Source organism: Phyllostomus discolor, chromosome X (genome assembly GCF_004126475.2).
Source record: "Phyllostomus discolor isolate MPI-MPIP mPhyDis1 chromosome X, mPhyDis1.pri.v3, whole genome shotgun sequence".
Taxonomy (NCBI): Eukaryota; Metazoa; Chordata; class Mammalia; order Chiroptera; family Phyllostomidae; genus Phyllostomus; species Phyllostomus discolor.
In genome coordinates this window covers 32,214,568-32,238,619 of record NC_050198.1, presented here as the reverse complement: position 1 = coordinate 32,238,619, position 24,052 = coordinate 32,214,568, and the positions used below count along the sequence as shown (strand labels likewise).

General features: G+C 45.6%; 1 protein-coding gene across 2 annotated transcripts; it reads right to left on the bottom strand.

Annotated features, from left to right (window-relative positions):
• Window positions 1-5,153: 5,153 nt before the first annotated feature.
• PPP1R3F (protein phosphatase 1 regulatory subunit 3F) lies at window positions 5,154-21,213 on the bottom strand. 2 transcript variants are annotated; one of them, XM_028522778.2, is made up of 4 exons: window positions 20,167-21,213; window positions 10,662-10,717; window positions 10,134-10,216; window positions 5,154-7,682 (listed from the first exon to the last, which is right to left on the bottom strand). In XM_028522778.2, exons 1-4 carry the CDS (start codon window positions 21,165-21,167, stop codon window positions 6,390-6,392), a joined length of 2,433 nt encoding a protein of 810 aa, XP_028378579.1. In that variant the 5' UTR covers window positions 21,168-21,213; the 3' UTR covers window positions 5,154-6,389. The 2 variants fall into 2 exon arrangements, with proteins under 2 accessions (XP_028378579.1, XP_035873011.1); XM_036017118.1 differs by having other exon boundaries at window positions 10,134-10,213.
• Window positions 21,214-24,052: the final 2,839 nt, after the last annotated feature.

Genomic DNA, 24,052 nt, shown 5'->3' with positions numbered 1-24,052 from the left:
GAGATCTTGCTCCCTTTTGTTAATGTCTAAGCAGTGCATAAATGGTATCTTTATTAAAATTTCTTTGTTGTTAGCATATAAAAGGAATGGATTTTTAAATACGAATTTTATATCAAAAATCTTTTTAATTTTTTTATTTCTTCACACATCCTTTTATTTATTTATTTATTTTTAAAAACCCTTTTTTTAGAATATGTTTTATTGACTATGGCATTACAGTTGTCCCATTTTTTTCTCTCCTTTATTCCCCTCTGCCCTGTACTCTCCCCTCCCACCATCATTCCCCCCCTTTAGTTCATGTCCATGTGTCATAAGTTCTTTGGCTTCTACATTTCCTATACTATTCTTACCCTCCCCCTGTCTATTTTCTACCTACCATCTATGCTACTTATTCTCTGTACCTTTTCCCCCTCTCTCCCCATCCCACTCCTCTATTGATAACCTTCCATGTGATCTCCATTTCTGTGGTTCTGTTCCTGTTCTAGTTGTTTGTGTAGTTTACTTTTGTGTTTGTTTTAGGTGTGGTTGTTAATAATTGTGAGTTTGCTGTCATTTTACTGTTCATATTTTTTTATCTTCTTCTTGTTAGATAAGTCCCTTTAACATTTCATATAATAAGGGTTTGGTGATGATGAACTCCTTTAACTTGACCTTATCTAGGGAGCACTCGATCTGCCCTTCCATTCTAAATGAAAGCTTTGCTGGATAGAGCAATCTTGGATGTAGGTCCTTCCTTGCCTTTCATGACTTAGAATACTTCTTTCCAGCCCTTTCTTGCCTATAAGTTCTCTTTTGAGAAATCAGCTGACAGTCTTATGGAAACTCCTTTCTAGGTAACTGTCTCCTTTTCTCTTGCTGCTTCTAGGATTCTCTCCTTAATTTTAATATTGGGTAATGTAATTATGATGTGTTTTGGTGTGTTCCTCCTTGGGTCCAACTTCTTTGGGACTCTCTGAGCTCCCTGGACTTCCTGAACATCTATTTCCTTTGCCAGATTGGGGAACTTTTCCTTTATTATTTGTTCAAATAACTTTTCCACTTGTTGCTCTTCCTCTTCTCCTTCTGGTACCCTTATAATTCAGATGATGGAATGTTTAAAGATGTCCTGGTGGTTTCTAAGCCTCTCCTCATTTCTTTGAAATCTTGTTTCTTCATTCTTTTCTGATTGGGTGTTCCTTTCTTCCTTCTGGTCCACGCCATTGATTTGAGTCCGAGTTTCCTTCCCACCACTATTGGTTCCCTGTACATTTTCCTTTACTTCACTTAGCATAGCCTTTATTTTTTTTTAATCTAACTTGCAACCAAATTCAACCAATTCTGTGAGCATCCTGATTACCAGTGTTTTGAACTGTGCATCTGATAGGTTGGCTATCTCTTCCTCACTTAGTTGTATTTTTTCTGGAGCTTTGATCTGTTCTTTCATTTGGGCCATTTTTTGTCTTGACTTGACTGTTATGTAGTGAGGGGCGGAGCCTTAGGTATTCACCCAGGTGAGGCAACCCAGTCATTGTACTGTGACCCTGTATGTGGGGAAGGGGTATGAGAGGGAACAATGGTGCTTGCTCTGCTCTCTGCCAGATTTCAGTCACTTCCCCTGCTTCCCACCAGCAAACTGGGCCCTTCTGGTGCTGATTCCCAGGTGGGTGGGTTTGTGTATGTTCTAGGTAGGACCCTGTGGGTCTCTCCAACAAACTCTCCTGTGAGGCTGGGAGTTTCTCACACTGACGCCTCAACTCCCACAGGTGTTTTCAATCAGTGGTTTGAGGCTTTATTTCTCTGTGCTGGGGCCCTGGGTTGCGCAGTCCATCCCGCACCCCAGTTGTTCCTCCTGGTTTATCTGCATGCAAATTTGGGACTGCCCACTCCACCAGCTGCCACCCTGCTCACCTTGGTCCTCCAGCCACTGCCTTGCTGTGAGTCCTCTCTGCCCAGCTGTGAGTCTCCACCCCTCCTACAGTCTGGATGGATGTTTCTTCTTAAGTCCTTGGTTGTCAGACTTCCATACAGTTTGATTATCTGTCAGTTCTGGTTGTTTTTTTCTTTTTAAATTGTTGTTGTCCTTCTTTTGGTTGTGCGAGTAGGCACAGTGTGTCTACCTATGCCTCCATCTTGGCCAGAAGTCCTAAATCCTTAATAATGATAACAATTTGCCTATGTATTATTTTGGATTTTCTACAACACAGTGGTATCATCTACAAATAATGAAACTTCTGTTCACTTCCAATATTTAAATATTTTCTTTTCCTTGAGTTATTGTGCTTAATAGGACCTCCAGTACAATGCTGAGTAGAAATGGTGACAGCAAGCATGCTTGCCACATTCCAAATGTCAAAGCTCTTAACATTTCACTTCTAACTATGTACTTTATTGTAAATTTGTGTAGGTATCCTTTATGGTAAGAAAGTTTATTCAACTAACTTGCTAAGGTTCTTTAAATCATGAATAGATGTCAAATTTTATCTAACCCTTTCTCTACATCTATTGAGATAATTGTGTTTTTTCTCATTTAATTTGCTAATGGGGCAAATTATGCTGATTGAGTTCAAATGTTAAACCACAATTCAGTTTTGGAATAAATCCAATTTGGTCATATTATACTTTCTTAATATACACATGGTCTCCAAATTACAATGGTTTGACTTATAATTTTTAAACTTTACAATGATGTAAAAGTGATACACATTTAGTAGAAACCATTCCCCAGACTAGTGATATGCAGCACAACACTCTCTTGTGATGCTGGGCAGCAGCAGTGAGTTGAAGCTCCCAGTCAGCTACAAAATCACAAGAATAAACAACCAATAGGCTACAGTGTTTTGTGTTGCCATCATTTTTTGGATATTGTGTTTTGTGTTTTCATATCCCATCATGTCTACAAAATACCCATGTGTGTCTTCTGTTTCTGGTGAGAAGAGGAAGGCAATTACTTTTGAGGTGAAACTCAAGATAATTGCCCAACTGCAGGCTAATGCAAGTGTTCTGGTCACATTTAAGGTAAGCTGGGTTAAGCCATATTTGGTAGGTTATGATACTTTCAACTTATGATGGATTTATTGGGAGGTAACCCTATTATAAGTAAAAGAGTATCTGTATTGGACTTAGGCAATGCTGTAGACTAATGTTCTATCCCTTCAAAAACCTAGTCACTAATGTGATAGTACTAGGAGGTGAAGCCTTTGGGAGGTGATTAGGTCATGAGGGTATAGCCCTCGTGAATGGGATCAGTGCCTTTACAAAAGAGACTCCAGAGACTGACCTTCTCCCCTCATTCTGTGAGGACACAGTGAGAAGTCTATGGACCACTAAATTGGCTCTCACAATACACCAAAATTGCCAGCACCTTATCTTGACTTCCAAGCCTCAGAAACTGTGAGAAATAAATGTTTGTTGTTTATTAGCCATGTAGTCTATGTTATTTTGTTATAGCAGCCTGAATGGACTCAGACAGGCAGTTATCACTTGGTTTAAAATATTTGCATTGCCCTGGCTGGCATAGCTCAGTGGATTGAGTGCGGGCTGTGAAGCAAAGCATCGCAGGTTTGATTCCCAGTCAGGGCACATGCCTGGGTTGCAGGCCACGGCCCCCAGCAACCACACATTGATGCCTCTCTCTCTCTCTCTCTCTCTCTCTCTCTCTCTCTCTCTCTCTCTCTCTTTCTTTCTCCCTCCCTTCCCTCTCTAAAAATAAATAAATAAAATCTTAAAAAAAAAACTTCCATAACTAGGTAGGTGGTGGCTTTTTCCTTTAAAAAAAATTTGCATCTATTTTCTTGAGATTATTCGGTAGTATTTGTTTTTCACTCATCAGGTTTTAGTGTCAAGTTTTTATCAGGCCCATAAAACGAATTAGGAATGCTCCTTTTCTACACTCTGCTTGTGTAAAATTGTAATTACTTGTTCCTTGAGTGTTTCATCAGCAAACCCATCTGGGCCCAGAGTTTCTGTATGGAAAGCTCTTTTTTTAAAAAAAAATTTATTGTTGTTCAAGTACAGTTGTCTTCATTTTCCCCACTCTACTCTCCCCCCACACCGCCATCCCCACCTCCCTTCCCTGATCCTCCCCAGCTTGATTTTGTCCATTTGTCCTTTATAGCTGTTCCTGAAAACCCTTCACCCTTCCCCCCCCCATTATCCCCTCCCACCTCCCCTCTGGTTACTGTCAGTTTGTTCTTAATTTCAATGTCCCTGGTTATATTTTGCTTGCTTGTTTGTTTTGTTGATTAGGTTCCACTTAAAGGTGAAATCATATGGTATTTGTCTTTCATTGCCTAGCTTATTTCACTTAGCATAATGCTCTCTAGATCCATCCATGCTGTTGCAAAGGGTAGGAGCTCCTTCTTTCTTTCTGCTGTGTAGTATTCCATTGTGTCAATGTACCATAGTTTTTTGATCCATTCATTTACTGATGGGCACTGAGGTTGCTTCCAGGACTGGGCTATTGTAAATTGTGCTGCTATGAACATTGGGGTGCATAGGTTCTTTTGAATTGGTGTTTCAGGGTTCTTAGGGTATAATCCCAGCAGTGGAATTGCCAGGGCAACAGGCAGTTCCATTTTTAGCTTTATGAGGAAATTATATGGAAAGCTCTTTGGCTACAGTTTCTGTTACTTAACAGACCTACTCAAGATTACCCTTTTTTCTGGACAATTCTGGCAAGATTTGTGTCTGTAGTAATTTGTCCATTTTATCTAATTTCTCAATGCAATTAGCATAAAGTTGCCTTTTTGAACATTGATCAAATTACCACATTAATGGAAGGACACCAACACATCTCTGGAGTTTGATATTTGACAAAGTCAGAATCTCCTCATTGAAAGATAGGTGAAATATGGGAGTGCTGATTTTGTTTTCACTAGCTGTTTTCCATTTCCAGACCTCTACAATGCCATTCCTTCTAACTGAACTGCCCTCTCTCTTCCCCTTTATTACCTGGTGGATTCTTCCTCATTTTTTAAAATTCAGCTTGGGCACCATGTCCTCTAAGGTTTCCAGAGTCCCCACACTAGGCTAAGTATCTGCCCTTAGGCCCTCACAGCCCACTGTTAGTTCATTAACATCTGTTAATCACACTCCACTGAAATTCTTTCTGTGTCTGTCTCCCCCATATACTGTGAGCTCCTTCATGTATCTTAAGAGCAGAGCAGAGGCAGTCAGTCAATATTTGCAGAACTGAATTGAGCTTATAACCACTGAATGACCAACTAAGTTCTCTAACCATCTCTTTATATTTCCTCACATATATTCATTTGTTCCTTAATTTATTTAATTCAATGGGTATTTGAGCACCCATTATGTGCCAAAAATTCTTCTAGAAGAGCGGCTGGTGAGCAAAGAGGAAAACTAGGAGAGTGTGGTGTCCCGGAAACCAAGGATTTCAGAGTTTTTAATTGACATGTAGTAAATATATCAATCCTTTCTTTCAAAGCTTCTGGGTCTCCTGTTTTAAGTTAGAAATGCAATGTCTGTGGATAGCAACTCTGGTATGAATTTTTCACTCCTCTGTCTTTTCTGAGCCTTTCCCAATCCTGGGGACACAGAAGTCTCCCTGCTGGTGTAAAAGGCTTTTTTTTTTAAGTAACTTCAAAACTTTGTGACTGATTCACAACCAATATCCCACATCCACAGCTGACCACATCCACCATTGCAACCACGTGTGACATAAAACCATTATGTGGCTGCCACTCTTCCTCCCTCCTTGACAGAATGTGGAAATGACCAAAGTACCTACCCCCCAGAGACCATTAGACCACATGTATTAGGACAACAAGGTAAGTCAAGGACACACTGAAGCAGCAGCAGCAGCAGCAGACATGACCACATCCCATGTCCCACTCCCCACTGTAGTCTTCCCATACGACCACCCTGCACACTCATTCCTGAACAGAACACTGCACAGCAAGACACATCATTTCTCATAGAGCTCTATTGTGGCATATAATAATAGGTACTCTATATAAATTAAATTAAAAATAAAGCTCCAGCAGGTTGCACAGGTTGGCTGTTAATAAATATATCTCTGGGTAATTGTGCCCCAAGACCAGCTCACGACCACTCTCCCTCATCCAGAGAATTATACAAAAATAAATACAGGCTCGGCGGGGGGGGGGGCAGGGAGAAGGGAGGACATGCCCAGTTCCATTCTGAAAGTTGTCATTTTCACTATGCACCCATCCCCTGTTCCATTCCATTAGTATCACCACAGGAGCCCTGTGCTAACTAGAGAGCTCAGGGACAAGGAGGACTTTCTCTAATTGAGCATTCTCAGAAGCAAAGGACCCCCTCACTGTACAGGCCACATGTGCCATCTGAACCCTCTGGGGTGGTACAGGGGCTATCCCTCCCCAGACCCAAGAGGGGATGCTTGTTATTAATGGTCCCACAAGCAGCTCCTATGAGAACCAGGCCAGAGAGAGGCAAAGAGCAAGCACCAGGAGAGACATACCACTGTTCAGAGCCACAGGGACCACTACCAGGCCAGCCAGGACCCCCAGAGTCTGAGTCAAGGGCCCCCAGAGCTGGGGAGGCAAAGTACACACACATTCCGCAGGGACTGTTAGGGTAGGAGACCTCTTTGGGGACTCAAGGCTTCGGCCTGAACCCTCTTTATGCTGGGAGTTTACTTGGGGCCTGGCCAGGCTAGAAGGGCAGATTTCAGCCTCCGAGTTACCAAGGAGAGTGAGATTTTGCCCCTGTAGGGCTGGAGCACCTGGCTCCTTGCCAGATATAGGAACCAAGCTGTCTGCTCCCTCAGTGGTGAACTCCATCCCAGCTTCTGTCCCTCCCGGGAACCCTGTCACCCCAGATATCACCCTATTCATGTGCAAAGAGTCAGTGTCCTTGCACATTCCCTCTTCTGGAGCCCCAATGAACTGACCATCTGTACCCAGAACCACAGGATTGTCACATCCGGAGCCCCCTGCCCATGGAAGCCATACACCTCCCATAGTGGCTACCATGGAATGGGCCCCAGAGAGAATTTCTGGAGGTGATTCCTTGGGGGTGTCCCCTTCTGGACTGGAGGGTATCACAGAGAGCCCCTCTTCACCCTCCCCCTCTTCATCAGGGTCCTCGGTGTCCTTGATGAGCTCTACCCCACGCCCCAGCCGGGCATAGTGTAGTGTGATCTCCTCCGCCAGGGCACTGTTCAGGGCCCGCTCAGGGCCAGGCCACTTCAAGATCAGGTCGCGGTCCGTGAGTATGCCCAGGGGATGGCTGGGGGACACCCCTCCATCTGTGGAGCCCTCCCCGATACTTCCTGGCCCACCTGCAGCCACAGCAGCCCGCAGGCGACTCAAGTGGGACAAATAGAGCTGCTCCAGCTCCTGATCAATGGTGTCCTCACCAAGCAGCTCCTCCAACCCACTCATGACCTCCAAACCCCCACAGGGCTTGTCCATAATAGCCCCTACCATGGGATCCTTTCGGCCCCCTCCATTCTCGCTTGATACTTCCCATGCAGCCTCCACCTGTTGCTGACTAGATTCAAGGAGAGGCCCAGCTGCCCCCTCACTTGCATCTGGCCCTGAGGCCTGGTCCCTGGGGGAGCGACCCATGCCACAGAGAAAGGAAGGAGGGATCCTGATGACAGGTGGCTGGGGAACCTCTCTGAAAGCCACAGGCAGATTTCTTCCCGGGATGTCACCTTCCTCTGGGGATTTGCCAGTCACTGTAACTTCAGAAACCTGGAGCCATGGTGTGGGGAGGGTACAGGAGAGGAGATAAAGGGAAGGAAATGAAGTAGAGGAGGGAATGAAACAACAATAGATGGTGAGAACTGGAAACGGCCCACACCCAGCCCCATAGGTGCTTCCAGATTTCTTTTAAAACTCCTTAAAGAGACTTCTGTAATTCTCTAAATTCCAAACACTGTGTCATCTATATTGAAATAACAAAATTGGATGAAGTAAAAGGGGGATTCCTCCAGATCATAAAGCTGAGTTGAATGACTGTCAGTAAATACTGTTGGTTGGCTTCCAAAACATATCTAAAACATCCACATGAATTTATGTATTTTTTCTTTTAAAAAAATTATTCCCTACCCTTGCTGGTGTAGCTCAGTGGATTGAGCACAGGCTGCGAACCAAAGGGTCACTGGTTTGATTCCCAGTCAGGGCACATGCCTGGGTTGATTCAGGTCCCCAGTGGGGGCCATATGAGAAGCAACCACACATTGATGGTTCACTCCCTCTCTTTTTCTCTCCCTTCCCCTCTCTCTAAAAAATATAAATAAATAAATAAAACCTTTAATTTTTTTAATTTAAAAAATAAAACAATTATTCCCTAGCTCTGTCTTTTGACAAGGCCTAGAAACAATGACCAACCTAGTAGCAACATCTGGTACTCAGATCTAAAGGAACCATTCTCCACTAAAAGGAACCAGGGCTCCTTAAATAAATGGCTGTTTCCAAGTTTGGGGCAGATAAAGTACCAGATGAGTCTGGGACATACTGCCATACCAGAATGTGAAGAAGTGCTCAAAAAATGTTACAAATATATGTAAAAAGGACTCTGGAGCCGATCTAAACAAGCTTTCAGTGGCCAGAGGCAGTTCAAATTAAGCATCAAAAAATAAGGGCAATGGATTGCAACTCATTAAATGTTTAAAATTCATGAGTTAATAATGACATACGAAAACCAAAAATCCTTTATTTGGCCACCTTTGGAGAATTTGATTTACTCTGGAAACTGATAAACAAAAAGGGAAAAATTAAGTATTTATACATCTTTTTCTATACAAACTATGTACCTTCAAGGTACACACTTCAAGGTAGCTAGACAATTGATGTGAGAAAGTTTTTCTTTAGAGAAGAATTCCAACTAATAAATGAAGTGGAGATAAGAGAATAAACAGAATCAATGCTATTTAAATTAATAAATAGATTATATAGATTATTTAAATAGATTATATCTATTAATTTAATAAAATACCTTGATAAATTAATTAAATGTAATAATACATCAGAATAATTAAACTGACTTAATAAAGTAATAAAAATTTAAGTAAGAAATGTGTTTCTACATGGATGCAATCAGCCAAATACAGACTGTGGGAAATTCAACAGGACAAACAAGCTTTCTTGAACAAGCAAATAGCAAGAAAAGTGAGGGAGATTTAAAAATCTAAAATGATCCATCAACCAAATGCAATGTGTTGACATTGTTTGGGTCCTAAAAGACTTATGAGATAAGGAAATTTGAAAACTGACCAAATATTTGATGGTACTAAAGAATTACTGTTAATTTTCTGAAGTGTGATGATGGCATTGTGTTTTTTAAGACTTATTAATTGTATGAGACACAAACAGAAGTATTTATGGATTGGATAATGTCTGGATTTTTTTCTACAGTCTATTTCCCTCACAGCAGCCAGAGGGAGCCTGTTAAATCCTAAATCAGATTATGGCCCTTCCCAGCTCTTGACCCTCTCGTGACTTCCTCCTCACTCAGAGTAGAAGCAGAAGTCTTCCCCATGGTCCAAGAGGCCCTATACAATCTGTCTCTATAATCTTTCCAACCTCACTTCCTCCCGCTCCCTCTCACTCACTGCTCCTTGCTGTTCCTCACACACATTAGTCATGGCACTGCTCCAGGACTTTGCATTTGCATGGGATGTTCTTAGCCTAGTTATCCACATGGCTCACTCTCTCACTTTCTTCAGATCTTTGCTCAAATCTCACTTACCACTAAGGCCTTCCCTGGCCACTCTAAAATCTAAAGTTGCAAACTTGTCATATACATACCCACTATGTTCTCTCACTCTCTCTCTCCCTCCCTCCCTACCTCTCCCTTTTTTTTTCTTTAGCACTCATAATCTAAAACACCATGTATTTTTCTGTTTCCTGTTATGTTATGGCTCTCTCCACTGAAATGTAAGGAAGTCCCTTGATGACAGCATTTTTAGCTGCTACCATATTCCTACCATCCCTAACAGCACTTTGCACAGAGCAAGCATTCAATATATATTTGGGGATGACATTAGGATAAGTCCAGGTAAATAACTGCATTCTATACCTTCACCTTAAAGTTCTGATTTAGGGGATCTCCCTCCAACCTAGGGTGAACCCAGAGCAAGTCAGCACTCACCACCCAGCCTCCCATCAGGCTGTCTACAGAGGCTTCCAGGTCCTGCTTACCTGAATTGTCATCTGTGGCCATGGACGGAGAGGGGTGGGGGCCACAAGGGGACCCACTGACTCCTGGACATCAGGATGCTCTGCTGAAGAGAAGAGAAGGGCAGAGTTGGGGTAAAGCAGGTGTACAAGCAGGTCTGGTTTGGTTAAGAAAATTTGTTCTAGCCCTGGCTGGTGTGGCTCAGTAGATTGACTGCTGACCTGCGAACCACAGGGTCGCAGGTTTGGTTCCCAGTCAGGCATATGCCTGGATTGCGGGCCAAGCCCCCAGTAGGGGGCGCACAAGAGGCAACCACACGTTGATGTTTCTCTCCCTCTTTCTCTCTCCCTTTCCCTCTGTCTAAAAATAAAATAAATGAAATCTTTTTTTAAAAAAGAAAGAAAATTTGTTCTAGCCAATGGGCAGTTTTGCCTCTGAAGCTTTCTGTGACAGTCTAAGGCAAAGGTGCCTCTTAATTTGTATAGAAAGGAAAGGTGGAGGAAGAAATGGTAAATATAAGCTAAAACTCCTACCACCTGCCAATTGCTTACCCGCAGAAGGGGTATTATCATCCATGTTCTTCATCCTCAGCTCTTCCTCGTTAGGCCTGTGGGGCAGAGGAGAGAATGCATAGATCTGACACCCTGAGAAGCCAGTTCTGCCATCCACCAGCAACTCCTGAGCCTGACATCTGCTGTTTTCTCTTCTGCTACCTCCTTCTTTCTGTATTATAAAAGTCCTACGTGCTCATTGTAAAAAAATTACAAAATACAGGAAAGCATAAAGCAATAAAAAGTGACATTAGCCAGAGGCAACCACCATTACCATTTTGGAAATTTTCATTCCAGACATTCTATGAAAGTGTTTAGATTCTGAAGATATAATTTCACAGCTGGTTTTATCCATTTAACAGTAACAAGCACCATTATATACTTCTGTAAACATTTGAAATGGCCGCTTCCTACTCCTGTTATATGGACTCGCCATAAGGTAGGTAACCATTCCCATCCTACTCAGTAGCTAGGTTGTTTCCTCCATTTCACTCTCAGAAAGCAGGCTTCAGCAGAAATTGTTGGATATAGCTTTATGAACAACTTGGATCATTTCTTTAGGGTATCTTCTTGGCTATGGAGGAACCCATCTTTTCCAAGAAAGGGCAGGTGAGGACTGTGGGGCTCAAGAAGCACCAAAAGGGAGAAAGTGCCTGGAGAATGAGACATAGGTCAGCAGAAAAGGAAGTAACCCAGGGTCATAGAGTCCTGGGTCCCATTACCAACCCTCCACCCATCGCCTGGCAAGGCACCTAACCTCCCTGAGCCTCACCCCCTCACCTTAAAACAGAGCACAGGGGATCCAGGATGAGCACACCAAGCACAGGGCAGTCAAGAAATGAGGACACCAAGTCAGACACCAGTGCCTGGCACAGATGAGAAGCTGTATCACCCGTAGATATTTGTTGGTCTTGATCCTCCTTCACCAGGCAAATCAAACCCAAAAGTCTGAGTGGCATAAGCCAAGTGTATTTCAGCAGTCCCTGCCAGGGATGCAGTCCTGAGGATCACCGGGAAATCACTGTTCTGATTCTTACCAATGAGTATCAAGTGCTTAGAGATTAAGGCAGTGAGGGAAACATTAGCTGAAATGTGCAGAGATCTGACGTGAGTTCAGGTAACTTGATGATGTTGACATTTCTGAAAATGGTTGCAATTTTTTTGAAAACACGTAATCACAATTACCTTTACAGAAACAATATCACAGTAGTTACTATGGTGTTAGGCAATGTGCTAAGTGTTCCACACATACTATTAATTAAATCCTCACAGCAACCCTGAGATAGGCACTTTTAATCCTCTGAAGTAGGCAGTGTTTTTTTTTTAAGGTTTTATTTTTTTATTTTTATAGAGAGGGGGAGGGAGGAAGAGAGGGAGCAAAAAAAATCAATCAGTTGCCTTGCCCACATGCCCCAAAGGGGGCCCAAACCCACAACTTAGGCAGGCACCCCAATCAGAAATTGAACTTGTGACCTTTCACTTTGTGGAATGACACCCAACTAACTGAGCCATACCAGTCAGGGCCCAAATAGGCAGCATTATTATTATTATCTTAAGGATGATGAAATGGAAGCTGAGTAAATGGCTCAAGGTCAGCAGCAAGGATCAAAACCCAGGCCTTTCTTCTAAGTCTGCTCTCAACCAACAAACTGCTGCTACTTGGATGAGGGAGACTGAGGTCTCACTCCAACCCCATCTCCATTCCTTTCCAGGAGCAGATTGAGGGAGACAGCAATAACAGACAAGATCCCTACCTCCTACTTCTTTCATGTTTTTCTTTAGACCTGCCTTTTGCCCACATATTCATTCCCAGTTTCCCTGTCTTCATGGGACATGTGGCTAGGAAACCACCAGACACAGAAGCAACTGCAAGAATTGCTTTTTATTAGCACCCTCAGGGAAGAAACTTTAACTGTATACTTGGATCTAGAGTCTAGAAGCTCCAGAGGAACCATCTGTCTTTCTCCATGAACCAGGGCTTATTTGCCCCACCAGAGGTCTTTGGATGAGAACACTACAGGACCTGGAGTGGGTGATACCAGAAGCCCAGCCATCAACTCCTCCCCATCATGGATAAGAAAGATTTCAAAGCAAACCAGCTTGGAACTGGACCAGTCCCCTCAGTGGCTCTAAAATCCAGATCTTCAGATTTTTGGCCCAACACAACTTCCGCTAACTTTTTTTGCTGGTGAAGTCTTTTATTTAAAAAAAAGTCATCTTCCTAGATCTTCTACAGCAAACCTCTTCAAGAAGACCCACAAAGAGACAGAAAGGCAGCCCTCCCTCCCAGGGGCAGGACTATGCAAGTTGTCCCCTGCCATCTGGCCCAGAACTGACATACATGACAACCAGGCTTTTAAAGCCACTGCAGTGTCCTACATGTATATGAAAGAGAAAGAGGTGGAGATTCAGGACAGAACCAACTAGCAAGAAAAGAACTCCACAGTTCAGTTAAGAAAGAAGAGAGAAGTAAAACAAACACAAAACAAATCCTTCAGCCCCCAAACCATCTCTTCTATAGCCAAGGAGGGTAAGAACAGGGGCAACATCCAAATATCAGGTCAAGCAATTCAGTCAGCCCCAAGATCCATGAAGTCAGCAAAAGTACACAGGTCACTCTACCTCTGAAGTCAAGAGATGAAAAACAGGAGGCAAAAGCACCTATTGTTCACCTCCTCCCCAAGGGCCATTTTCATTGATACACCAAATCATTTGAAAACCTTCATTCACATCTATCTTTCAAAGCAACACCCTTCCCTTTCTACAAATAAAAAAAAAGTGAGGCTCAAGAAACTATGCCTCTACATTCACTAACTACACGCCACACTGACAGTACCCAAAGAGGGCTCCATTTTAAAGACAGTATTTGAAACTCTGACCTTAAAAAAAAGGAAAACCTAAATATCCTTGAACTGTCTTTCACAGTAAACATTCAAGGACAACTACGACTCTAATCAAAAGGAGGATGGTGAGAGAAATGGAGTACCAATGTATACTGACTCACTCATCAGTAACAGAGAAGAAGTGTTCTTAGAAAAATGGAGAGGGAAAAGATTAAGAACAAAACTGTACCCTAGTGTGCTTACTAATTTTTGAGAAGGAAACCTGCTCTTTTGGCACCAGCCTCACAAATGCCACATGGTTATCTCAAGGGCAATAGGCAATAGTGGGCTGGAACACATAGGCCTAGGGATATTTTGGACACAGATCCTTTAGTTGCTCATGAGAATCAAGACTGTAGCCTAGAAGGGGCCAGTGATCTGGGCATGAAAATTCTTCCTGCCATTAGAAAACTCAATGGTTACTGACCTCAGGTGACACCCAGAGAAACCAGGGGTTGAGATTTCAGAAATAGGTGCCATCAGCCCCAGCCTAGGCCAGCCAAAACAGAAAAAAAAGTGAATCTCCAGAGTGAGTGAGCAAGGGCTGACAACCCCCATGGGAAAAGAGCAAAGCACTTTCAGAGCACTCCCATCACTGCCATCACCACCACCCATGTCCTCCGTAAGCACCCCCAAACGCTCATGTTTTCAAAGAACTTGGCCAGCCCAAAGTAGGTCATGCAATAAAACCCAAAGGACAACTCAGCAGACCCCAGCTCTCGTGCAGTCAACCTGAAGATAAGGCTGACTATGGGGGTTGGGGGACAAGACAGGTGGCTTCAGAATTCAGAAACCTGCCCTTTGATACTTGGAATCCCAGTTACCCTGGGCCATCTGCTTTCTGAAGAGCATTTGAAGGTACCTGTGAAAGCCACCAAGTTATGTGGGGCATTGCTGTCTTTCCTAGCTAGTTTGTGTCAGTGTCAATCTGGGACTTAGGGACAATCAAGCAGGGTGGAAGGAAGAGAGTTTATTGTGCCATGAGCTTCTTTTACAGTGGTAACTTCATTCATTTGACCGTGACCCACAGTAAGAAATACATTGTACATCATAATCCAGCACACCCCATGCATGTATGAACACATATTCACACTTAACTGAGAAACACTTACCTTTAGCACATTGTGATGCACTGATTATTCCCTATGCTATTTTTTAAGTGTTTGTTGGAATCTAGTAAATTGATTTCACATCTTAACCAAGGGTCATGACGTGTAATTTTTAATAAACTTGGCTCTGCCATCTACCAGCTGTGTGACCTAAACCTCTCTATGCCTCAGTTTCTTCATCTGCGAAGAGGGAAGAATAGTAATACCCACCTCAGAGAGCTAGATTGAGGAGATACGGGAAAATTGCCTATGAAGTGCTTAACAGTAATCCCCTCCATTTTCCCACTGAGGGAAACTGAGGCTCTGAAAAGGAAAGTAACTTGCCCAGCATTGCTAGCTGGTAAGACACATCACCTAACCTGATACAGCAGTTAAAAACTGGGCCACTAGAGCAGAACTTCCCCAGCACAGAATGCAGCTCTGCCACTTTCATACGTGTGGCCTCTCAGTCGCACATCCTTGACCATGTTGCCCTACTAGTTTTCTGTGGAATAAAAGAGGATCATTTTTACACTAAGTCCTCACTCTCCAGACAACTAAAGATCACCCCTGGCCCATCCTGTTTTGACTTTGATTGTTCTGGTTTCCCCTAAGGCTACCAACTTGGTAAGTAGGTTGGGTTCCCATCCATTCAGTACAGGTGCACCTAAAAAATCATTGAGGCCTTACTGTGTATCCGCCCAGTGACAGATCCTGGAGACACAATGGTGAACAAATCAGACTAGGAAGCTTACAATTTACTGTGAAGGAAGACATAAAAAAATACTCACACTCATTCTTTCAACAAACATTTATTGAGTACCTGTTAAGTGCCAGGCACCATGGCAGGCCCTGCAGGAATACAGAGGTGAATAAAAGCAGACCATGTCCCTACCCCTCACGGAGCTTACAGTCTAGCAGGGCAGACAGGGTCATCCAATAATCCCCTAATGAAGGTCTAACTACAAACTGAGGTCAGTGCCTTCTGAAAAGGAAAGAATATCCTAGAACAAGGTGGCCCTGGACCACACTACAGGTCAGGAAGAGCTTAGGATGCTTAGAAGGAAAACAAGCAAAGGAGGGGTAGGGGAGTGAGAAGCTGTTCAGAACACTTTGCAGGAAGTAATGGATTTAATCTTGAACAGGAGAAGTTTGAGGCATCTTTGTAACATCAGCCAAATGGAGACATTGAGTTTGAATATAGGAAGCTAAAAGAAAGGGCAAGGAGAAAGAGGAGGATCTGGGAGTTAAGAGGAAAAGCTGCAGAGTGTGGTCCCAAAGCAAGGGAATAAAAGCGTTTTAAGTGCTCAGCCACTTCAAGAAGAAAACCAAAAACCTGCCTATGAAATATGAGGTGCAGTGGGCTGAAGCAAATGGAAAAGTGTAGGCATCTCTTTAGAGGGGGGTCAGAAATGAAGGGGAGGATGATTAGGTGCTGGCCAGGAGCAGTGTAGACAAAGGTGGGATCAAAGCACAGATTTTTAAGGCAGTAGAGATGCTGGCATGTATAAAGGCTGATAGAGGATCGGGTGAGGAGAGCAGTGAAAAGCTGCTAGGAAAGAAATAGAAACTGATAATGTCAGGTTCTGGAGCAAATGGAAGAGAATGAAACCCAGAGCACGAGTGGAGGAATTGGCCTGAGGGAAGAAAAAGCCCCCTCCTACCCTGTAACACAAAGGAGAGAAATCAGTTTGCAGGCATGGGGTTTGCAAGTTGTGGGGAGTTCCACTCTTATGGCTTCTATTTGTTTTCTTTGTTTTTTTTTTTTTTTTTTGAAGCAGGAAGTAAAAGTCTGAAGGTAAAGAACATTTGAAAGAAACACATCATGGAGGCAACAAGAATGGATCATAAAAATAGGACTGCTGGGCGGGGTGGGAAATGATCCTGAATTTGTGATGATGTCCATCTGCTCTACTACACAACAATCTCTAACAGGGCTCGCCTACTTGGCTGATGGGTGCTATGAAAAAAAACCCGGGCCAGAGGACATCGGAATAAACAGGCTTCCCAAAAGTACTCTTAGAACTGAAGGATCAAAACAAGGAGACTTCAATGGGCACAGGACCAACCTTCCTGGTGACTAAAGCAGCATGGGCAAAGGCCCTGATGCAGGAAGGGGCAAGGATCCTTGGAAAGATCATGGTGATAGGAGCTCAGAAGGCAGAGGGAAGCATGAGATGAGACTAGCAGCCAGAGACTGGATTGGGGGAAAGGGAAGGAGGTGCATGAAGGCCATGCTGAGGCTTCCTTGGTCTTTGTTTTTAAGAATAGGATACCTCCTTAGGGTGTTAAACCGAGGCAGACCAGGAGGGCTCCTCCCCACACCAACCCTGGGTCTTTGGACTTGGGGAACCTCAGTTTGCTGAGGAAAAAAAAAGATAAACCAGTCTATCTCATACCAGAATGTTGAAAGGATTAGATGACACTTTGCATGCAAATAGCCAAGTGCCTAGACATGTTCCAGGTCTCAAATGGCAAGCCCTCTGTACATGTCCCTTTCCACCCAGTTCCACCACAAGCCCTCTAACACCTCAGTGCCAGTCTGCATCTTTATCCTTGTATGAACCTAGGACTGTGCCCAGCACATAGTAGGCCCTCAATAAATGCTTGCTGATGGATCACCTCTAAGCCAAGGGTTATCAAAAGCCTGGTCAAGCAACTCAGGGAATGCAGCCATTTCAGTTTCTGAGCTATATTTCAATGGCTACCATCAACTTCTCCCGTGTTTCCCTGTGGCTGCACCTGATGCACAGTGGGCCTGCAACCATCATTTCCTGAATGGAAAGACCTCTGTGATAGGACTCCAGCAGGTTAAGGCTATCTTCTGAGATCCTCCACCATTTCCAAGAGGACTGAGTCTCAGGGGGGCAGCTGTTCTTCAACAGCACTCCAACTCATTGGTAGCACACAGGTTTTAAAACAATAATAAGTTGAAATGTACTCACCAAGAAAGCCACCGACCTACAAAGAAAATCTTATCGCTGATCTTGCAATGAGCACCAACCTCCCTTTGCAAGAGCTGAGATCAAAAGATAAAGAAGCTATCAAAAAGCCATCTGCCCACTTAAAATAATATCACAAGTCATGTTAGGAACCACAGACCTGGGGCCAGATACCAAAACAATTGTCTGAACGGGCTGTTTCAATTTCTCCTTAAAACCACCCATGTATTTTAAAAGAAAAACACCCTCTCCACCCACCTTGGCCCTGCGAGCTTTTGATTTCTCTGTTCCCTTCCTTTCACACTCTAAAATGACCAAACTCCATTACCCAAACTGTTGCGTCTTACAGACAGGGCTCCCACAACACCCAGCTGGGATGACGACTTGGGAAAAGGTGATTCTTGGATCTGGGTGGTGGTTACAAAAGGGCACAGATATGTAAGAATCCACTGAGCCCTACACTTAAATTCAGTACACTTTATGTAGCTATTCCTCAATGAAGAAAAAAACAAACAAACAACAACAACAACAACAAAAAAGGAGCAAAGCATAACATGCCAGGAACACCAGGAGCTAAATGCACAATTTGCCCTGAATCCTACCAGGCCTTCAAAGGGAACCATTTAAAAAATTTGCCCCTGGTTCCATCACTCACTAGCTGAGCGAAACTGAATGAACTGGCTTACCTCTCTGAGCTACCTCTTTCCCCCTCTATTAAATGGGCATAACCATAGCACCTATAGCACACAGCATGCACAGCAGCAAGTCGCAAGAGAGAATGGACTTGAAGCTCTTAGCAGGTATTAATACATGCTGGCCACTGTTATCTTTTGCAGCTACCATCAAGCTTCAGTTACCTTGCCAATGTTTGCTGTGTCCAATCCAACCAAAGTGACTGTCATTCTCCTTTAGCAGATGAGAATACTGAGGCAAGGACACACAGCTGGTGACAGGCAGAGCACAGTTTGGGAGGAGAATCCAAAAACCTTGTATGTGTGATTAAGTACTGACACTAGCTCACCCCTATATGACACAACTATGAGCCAAGCTAGGTTCTTTTACTCATCTCCTGTGAAGAAGGCATAATTATTTGTTTTACAGATGAGGGTACTGAGACACAATGCAGTTGGCCAAAGGTACAAGGCCAATATAGAGGGCAGATCTGGGATTTGAACCCAAGTACTGATCCAGAATCTATACTCTTAATTAACACTGTAAGGAAAGCCATGCTGCTTGCCCCATTAGACTAAGTTTCAGGTTACTATGGGTCTCACAGGTTGGTAAGGGGGTGTTTGCCTGCTTGCTCAAGTATCCAGGCACATCTGCCCACCAACTGAGCTAGACCATTTTGAACAACTCACAGCCCAAGGCCTTGCCAGGACCACAAACATCTTGCAGCCAGAGGCTACTAATCCAGTATATACATGGTCCAAAAAGCACTCTCCCATTCCCATTTCCAGTCCTCTTATGACCAGGGAAATGTATTTCCCACACATGCATGAATCTGCTTATCCCAGACTAGACTTAGTTGACCCCCAAAAGAATCAGGCCTATCTGCTAGAACTTGAATTCAAAGCTTGATAGAGAAAACCTAGACTCTTATCTCAGGGCCTTTTGGGGTTAACTGGCTCTTTTTACCAGGTGGCATGGCAGAAACAAAGGACAAAAGCTTCAAATCCAGGCCCATCTGATTCTGCCTCTACCATAACCAATGGCTCCAATTGCAAGGATGGCCTCAACCACTCATCTCAACAGGAAGCCTCAGACTTGATTAGAGCATAACAGTAAAGAGAGTGCATAGGCTTCAAAGTTAGTCATGGCTGAAATGGAAAAGCCAGGCACCATCACTTCATTTCTCTCTCTGGAGCCCTGGTTTCCTGTTCTGTCAAATGGGGGTCAGATTCCCTGCCCCCGTAACTAGCAAGGTGCCTCGTCCACACTATCATACCTCAGCAGTTCTCTACACTCCATCACACAGCCTATCATTCACACCAAGTTCATTCCCACCTCAGGACCTTTGCACTTGCTGTTCTGCCTATAACACCCTTACTCCCATGTGTGCACATAACTGCTCTTCTTTATCATTCAGGAATCAGTTTAAAAGGCACCTCCTCAGAAAAGTCCTCCCTTTCCTTTTCTACAAACTCTCTTCCTCCATATTTGTGGATAATTCTTGTCATACAGGACTCACCTCCTCAAAAGCCCTCTCTGAATACCCTAAGATAGATATTCCCTCCCAAACTTTCTCCCCTTACTCAGTTTGACTTTCCTCTCAGCAGCTAACCTTATCCCTGCATTTCTTATCTGCTTGTTTTCCCCCCAACTGTCTCCCATAGGAACCTATAAGATCCTTGAGGGCAGGAAATATGTCTTGTTCAGATATTTACAGTGGAATTAAATAAATGAATGAATAAAACCCCAGTAATACAGAGCCTAGCACATGTTTGGCCTCTCATCACTCTTTGCCTGACTGGCTGAATGTGCCCTCCTCCCTGTCCTGGAGAGCAGGACTGAGGGGTTCCTGGGTCAGGATGTTTGTCTGCCATCCTGGACACAGCCCTGCGTTGGCGGAGGTGGCGCTGGCAGACATTACCTGCGCCTCACCGGCTTCATGCAGCTCTTCAGCTGCCTGACCTCCGCCTCCACGGTACCCTGGGACTCGGGCTGTGGCTCCAGCTGCGGCAGCTGCTGCTGCTGGGGCAGCCCTTCAGCATCAGTGGGTGTGGGAGCGGGTGCAATCCGGAGCAGGACTGTGTAGTTGCGGCCGTGGTTGTTGGCCCAGAAAGTGCCCTCGGGCGTCTCATAGCGCACCACGAAGTCCAGGCGCGCCCCATCACCCGCACCCTCAGCAAAAGGCAGCTGGAAGGCAAAGCGGTCGGTGCTGCCGCCGTCGTCGGGCGAGGATGCGGACGCCTGGCCGGAGACCAGGCCAAGGCCCGAATCCAGGATGGGATCTCCTGTTCCTGGTCCTCCCACTCCTGCCCCTGGCAGGCTGCGCGGGACGTAGCGCGCTGGGTGGTCGCAGAAAGAAGCCCAGCTGTCGTGTGAGGCCCGCACGTGCACCGCCTTCTCGAAGGAGCGGTTCAACACGCGCACCAACCCGCGCAGCACAGGTGGGCGTCCCCCTGGCACCCACACCCCGGCAACCCCGGGGACCGCTCCGGGAGGCGGCAGCAGCGCCTCCAGCTCCACCATGACGCGCCCCAAGCGCTCCAGACGGCCCGGTGCAGGCGGCAGCGAAAATGTGGGCACCAAGTAAAAACCCCCGCCAGCGGGGACGGGGCACAGCGGTGAGGGCTCAGGACAAGCCTCCTCTTCCTCCTCCCCTTCATCCCCATCCTCGCCATCGTCGTCCTCGTCAACCCCTCCGCCATCGCCATCTTGCCCGGCCAATGCCGCCATCTTGCCCGCCCCAGGCCCGCCCCACGGCCGGTAGCGGCGCAGCTGCGCCAGCGGCAACCCCAGGGCCTCATCGGCGAACAGCACCCTCCGCGGGGCCACCGCTGCCTCGACAGAGGTGCGGGGCTCGCCCACGGCCGGCGAGGGGGGCGCAGAAGGCCGCAGCGGTGGCTCCACAGGGGCCGTACGCGCCATATCGGCGGCGGCACCGACGGCACCGGCGGCGGTACCGGCGGGGGCAGGGCTTGAATGAGCTAGCAGCCAATGGGGAGGCCTGAGCGGGGGTAGGCAGCTAGATGAAGACAGGTGTATCAGACAGCCAATGGAGGGCCGCGCATTGGTGACATAGGCGTTGAATCGCGAGCAGGAGAAGCACACAACCAATAGGAATGCCCGAGAGTGGGCCGTGTAGGAGGCGGGATGATCGGTGAATCAATGGGGAGGACTGAATGGGGGTGGTGTAGGGTATGAGATAGAGAAGTAGAACAGCTAATGAGGAAGTAAGAGCGGTATTGGCAACTGGGCGGCGGGGAAAATGGAATGGCTACAGGCGATGGGGGCAAAAGGCAGCGAACAGGTCCAAAAAGTAGGAGATCCCAGGATTGCGTAGGCAGGTAGTGGGATGGAAGCTAGAGACAGAGAACAACCAATGGGAAGCCACGTGCCAAAGGCGTAGAGAAGGGGTGACGATAATGGCCAATGGAGGTTCTCGTGAGCGTACACAAGCCTTCAAGGGGTGGTGTCAGAGCAGAGTTAGCCAATATGGAGGCTGCAAGAAGCCGGAGAGGCCGTGTATGAGTGCCTTGGTGGCGGGACTGGAAAGGCAGAACCAATGGGGGTGGGTGATGAAGGCGGGAGCCAGGAAGAGAGATGGCAGGTAGCCAATAGGGGAGCCAGAGCTAAGTGGAACTTTAAAAGGGTAGTGTGAAGTAGCACCAGGGTGAGATGTGAAAGAGCAGAGCCAACCGGAGTGTTAGAAGTGGTGTGAAGGAGAGGATGAAGAGTCAATAAGGAAGCCAGGGGAGAGGACAGTGCGTAGGAGTCTATGGGCTGTAGGGTAATCAAGAAACAGAACATTTACCTTCTCCTTAACCCTCTGTGACTCCCCATTGCCCCAAGCTGTGAATCCCCACAGCCCCTGAAGACTTAGACTGCACCCTAGTGTGAGATCTAAGAAAGCAAAACGGACTCACCTGTCGCAGTTACTGGATGTCTTTGGCCCACCTCCAAGCCTTTACTTGAGTGCCACTAGCCAAAAATGCCCCTAATTGTCATCCTCAGCATTCTCCAGGACTTGGCACCATTACTGAATGAATGGACAAGTGAGAAATTGAACTCTTTTGGAAGATTGGCTTTTTCTAACCAGCTCAGCAAAAACACTGAGCCTGGCTATGCCACCAAGAGTTGATTGGGCATGTTGGCAGGCACTGACTAACATAATCACAAATCCAAGCCCTGTCTTTCTTCCCCAGCTTGGCCCTCCACACCTTATGTGGCCTCACCTCCTTTCTGTCTCCATCTCTTCTACTGTTCCCTTTCCTGAGAACACTATTCATTCTGCTTCCTCCATCTAGTCAACTCCTTCCACTCTCCCTTTGAGGTCTCACCGCCTGTGGGAACTGAATTGTAGCTTTTTTCCACTGAACATATCCAATCATACATTTCCCCTCCATCCTGGGGGGATTTACTGAACACCTACTGTATGCAAGGTTTTCACCCACAGCATCCCTAGGAGAAAGACAGTCTCCCCAGCAGCCACTTTCCTCCCCTTCTCCCACATGTCTCAGTGTCCAAGGGTCATGGGGCAGGGAGGAATATGTTCCACTGCACATAAGAGAAAAATCATGAAAAAAATGGAAGCTTAAATGAGATAGAACTTTATTTTTTATCACCTAAAAGTCCAAACTGGTGAGTAGTCCAGGAACTCCTTCCTGCCTACCCAGTTAGGGCATTGTCTGTGTCCAAGTCTAGCCCCCAGACTCTCATCCTTCAACAGATCCTATCAGCTCTCCATTTACAATGTTTCCCAAATCCACTTTCCTTACCCACTCCACCACCAACACCATCATCAGTCATTTGAACTATTGAAGTAGCCTCACTCTCTCTGGTCCCTCTGCTTCTACCCTGACTCTTATAGTCAGTTCTATATCCCGCAGTCAGAGGAATCCTGTTAAATCCCAAGACAGTTCATGTCTCTCATCTGCTCACAATTCTCCTGTGGACTCCTCCCCACTCAGAATAAAAGACAAAGTCTTCACCATGGGCTATGAGATCTTGCATCAGCTAACTCCCCACCCTTGTCCACTCTCTGACCTAACCTCCTACCCCTCTTCCTCTCATTCACATTACTTTGACCATATGGACCTCCTTAGTAGACCTTACACAAATCAGGCATACTCCCACCTCAGAGCCTTTGCACTGGCTATTTCCTCTGGAATTACTCAGATGTCTACATGGCTCCCTCCCTTATTTCCTTCAAGTCTTTGTCAAAGGCCCCCTTCTCTGGGGATTTTCACCCACCACTTTGTTTAATCCTGCCAACGTCCCTCAGAAGTCTTCATTCGAGAGGATATAGCCCAGTATAAAGAAGAGGTGGTGAACTCTACCCCTCTCTGCCTACCTGACCCCCAGCTCTCACTCTGCAAGGATCCTGTCTAGCAGCAGCAGCAGCAGCAGCAGCAGCAGCAGCAGCAGCAGCAGCATCACACCTCCCCATCCTGAGGTCCACTCAGGTAGCCTCCTGGGACTCTTTGGGCCACTGCTGTCACTCAGTTTTCCTCCTATTTCTCTTGCCACTCATCTGACAGTAAGGGAGAGATCATCTGAAAGGGTATAAGAAGGGTTCATCCCATACCTCTAACTCTGAAAAAGAAAACCAGCCCCTTCTCAGGAGGGGCAGGACCTGGGGCAGAGAATGAGACCTTGGCTTCTAGAATTGGCCTGATTAATAGTTGCACAGCAGGTGTAAGAAATGTTCAGGTCCAAGTCCACACGGAGCAAGGGGTCATTAACCTTGGGGATATCTCTAAAGTTAGCTTCCCAGGCTCCTTTTTGACAAACACTGTCCTCCCCCATCTCTT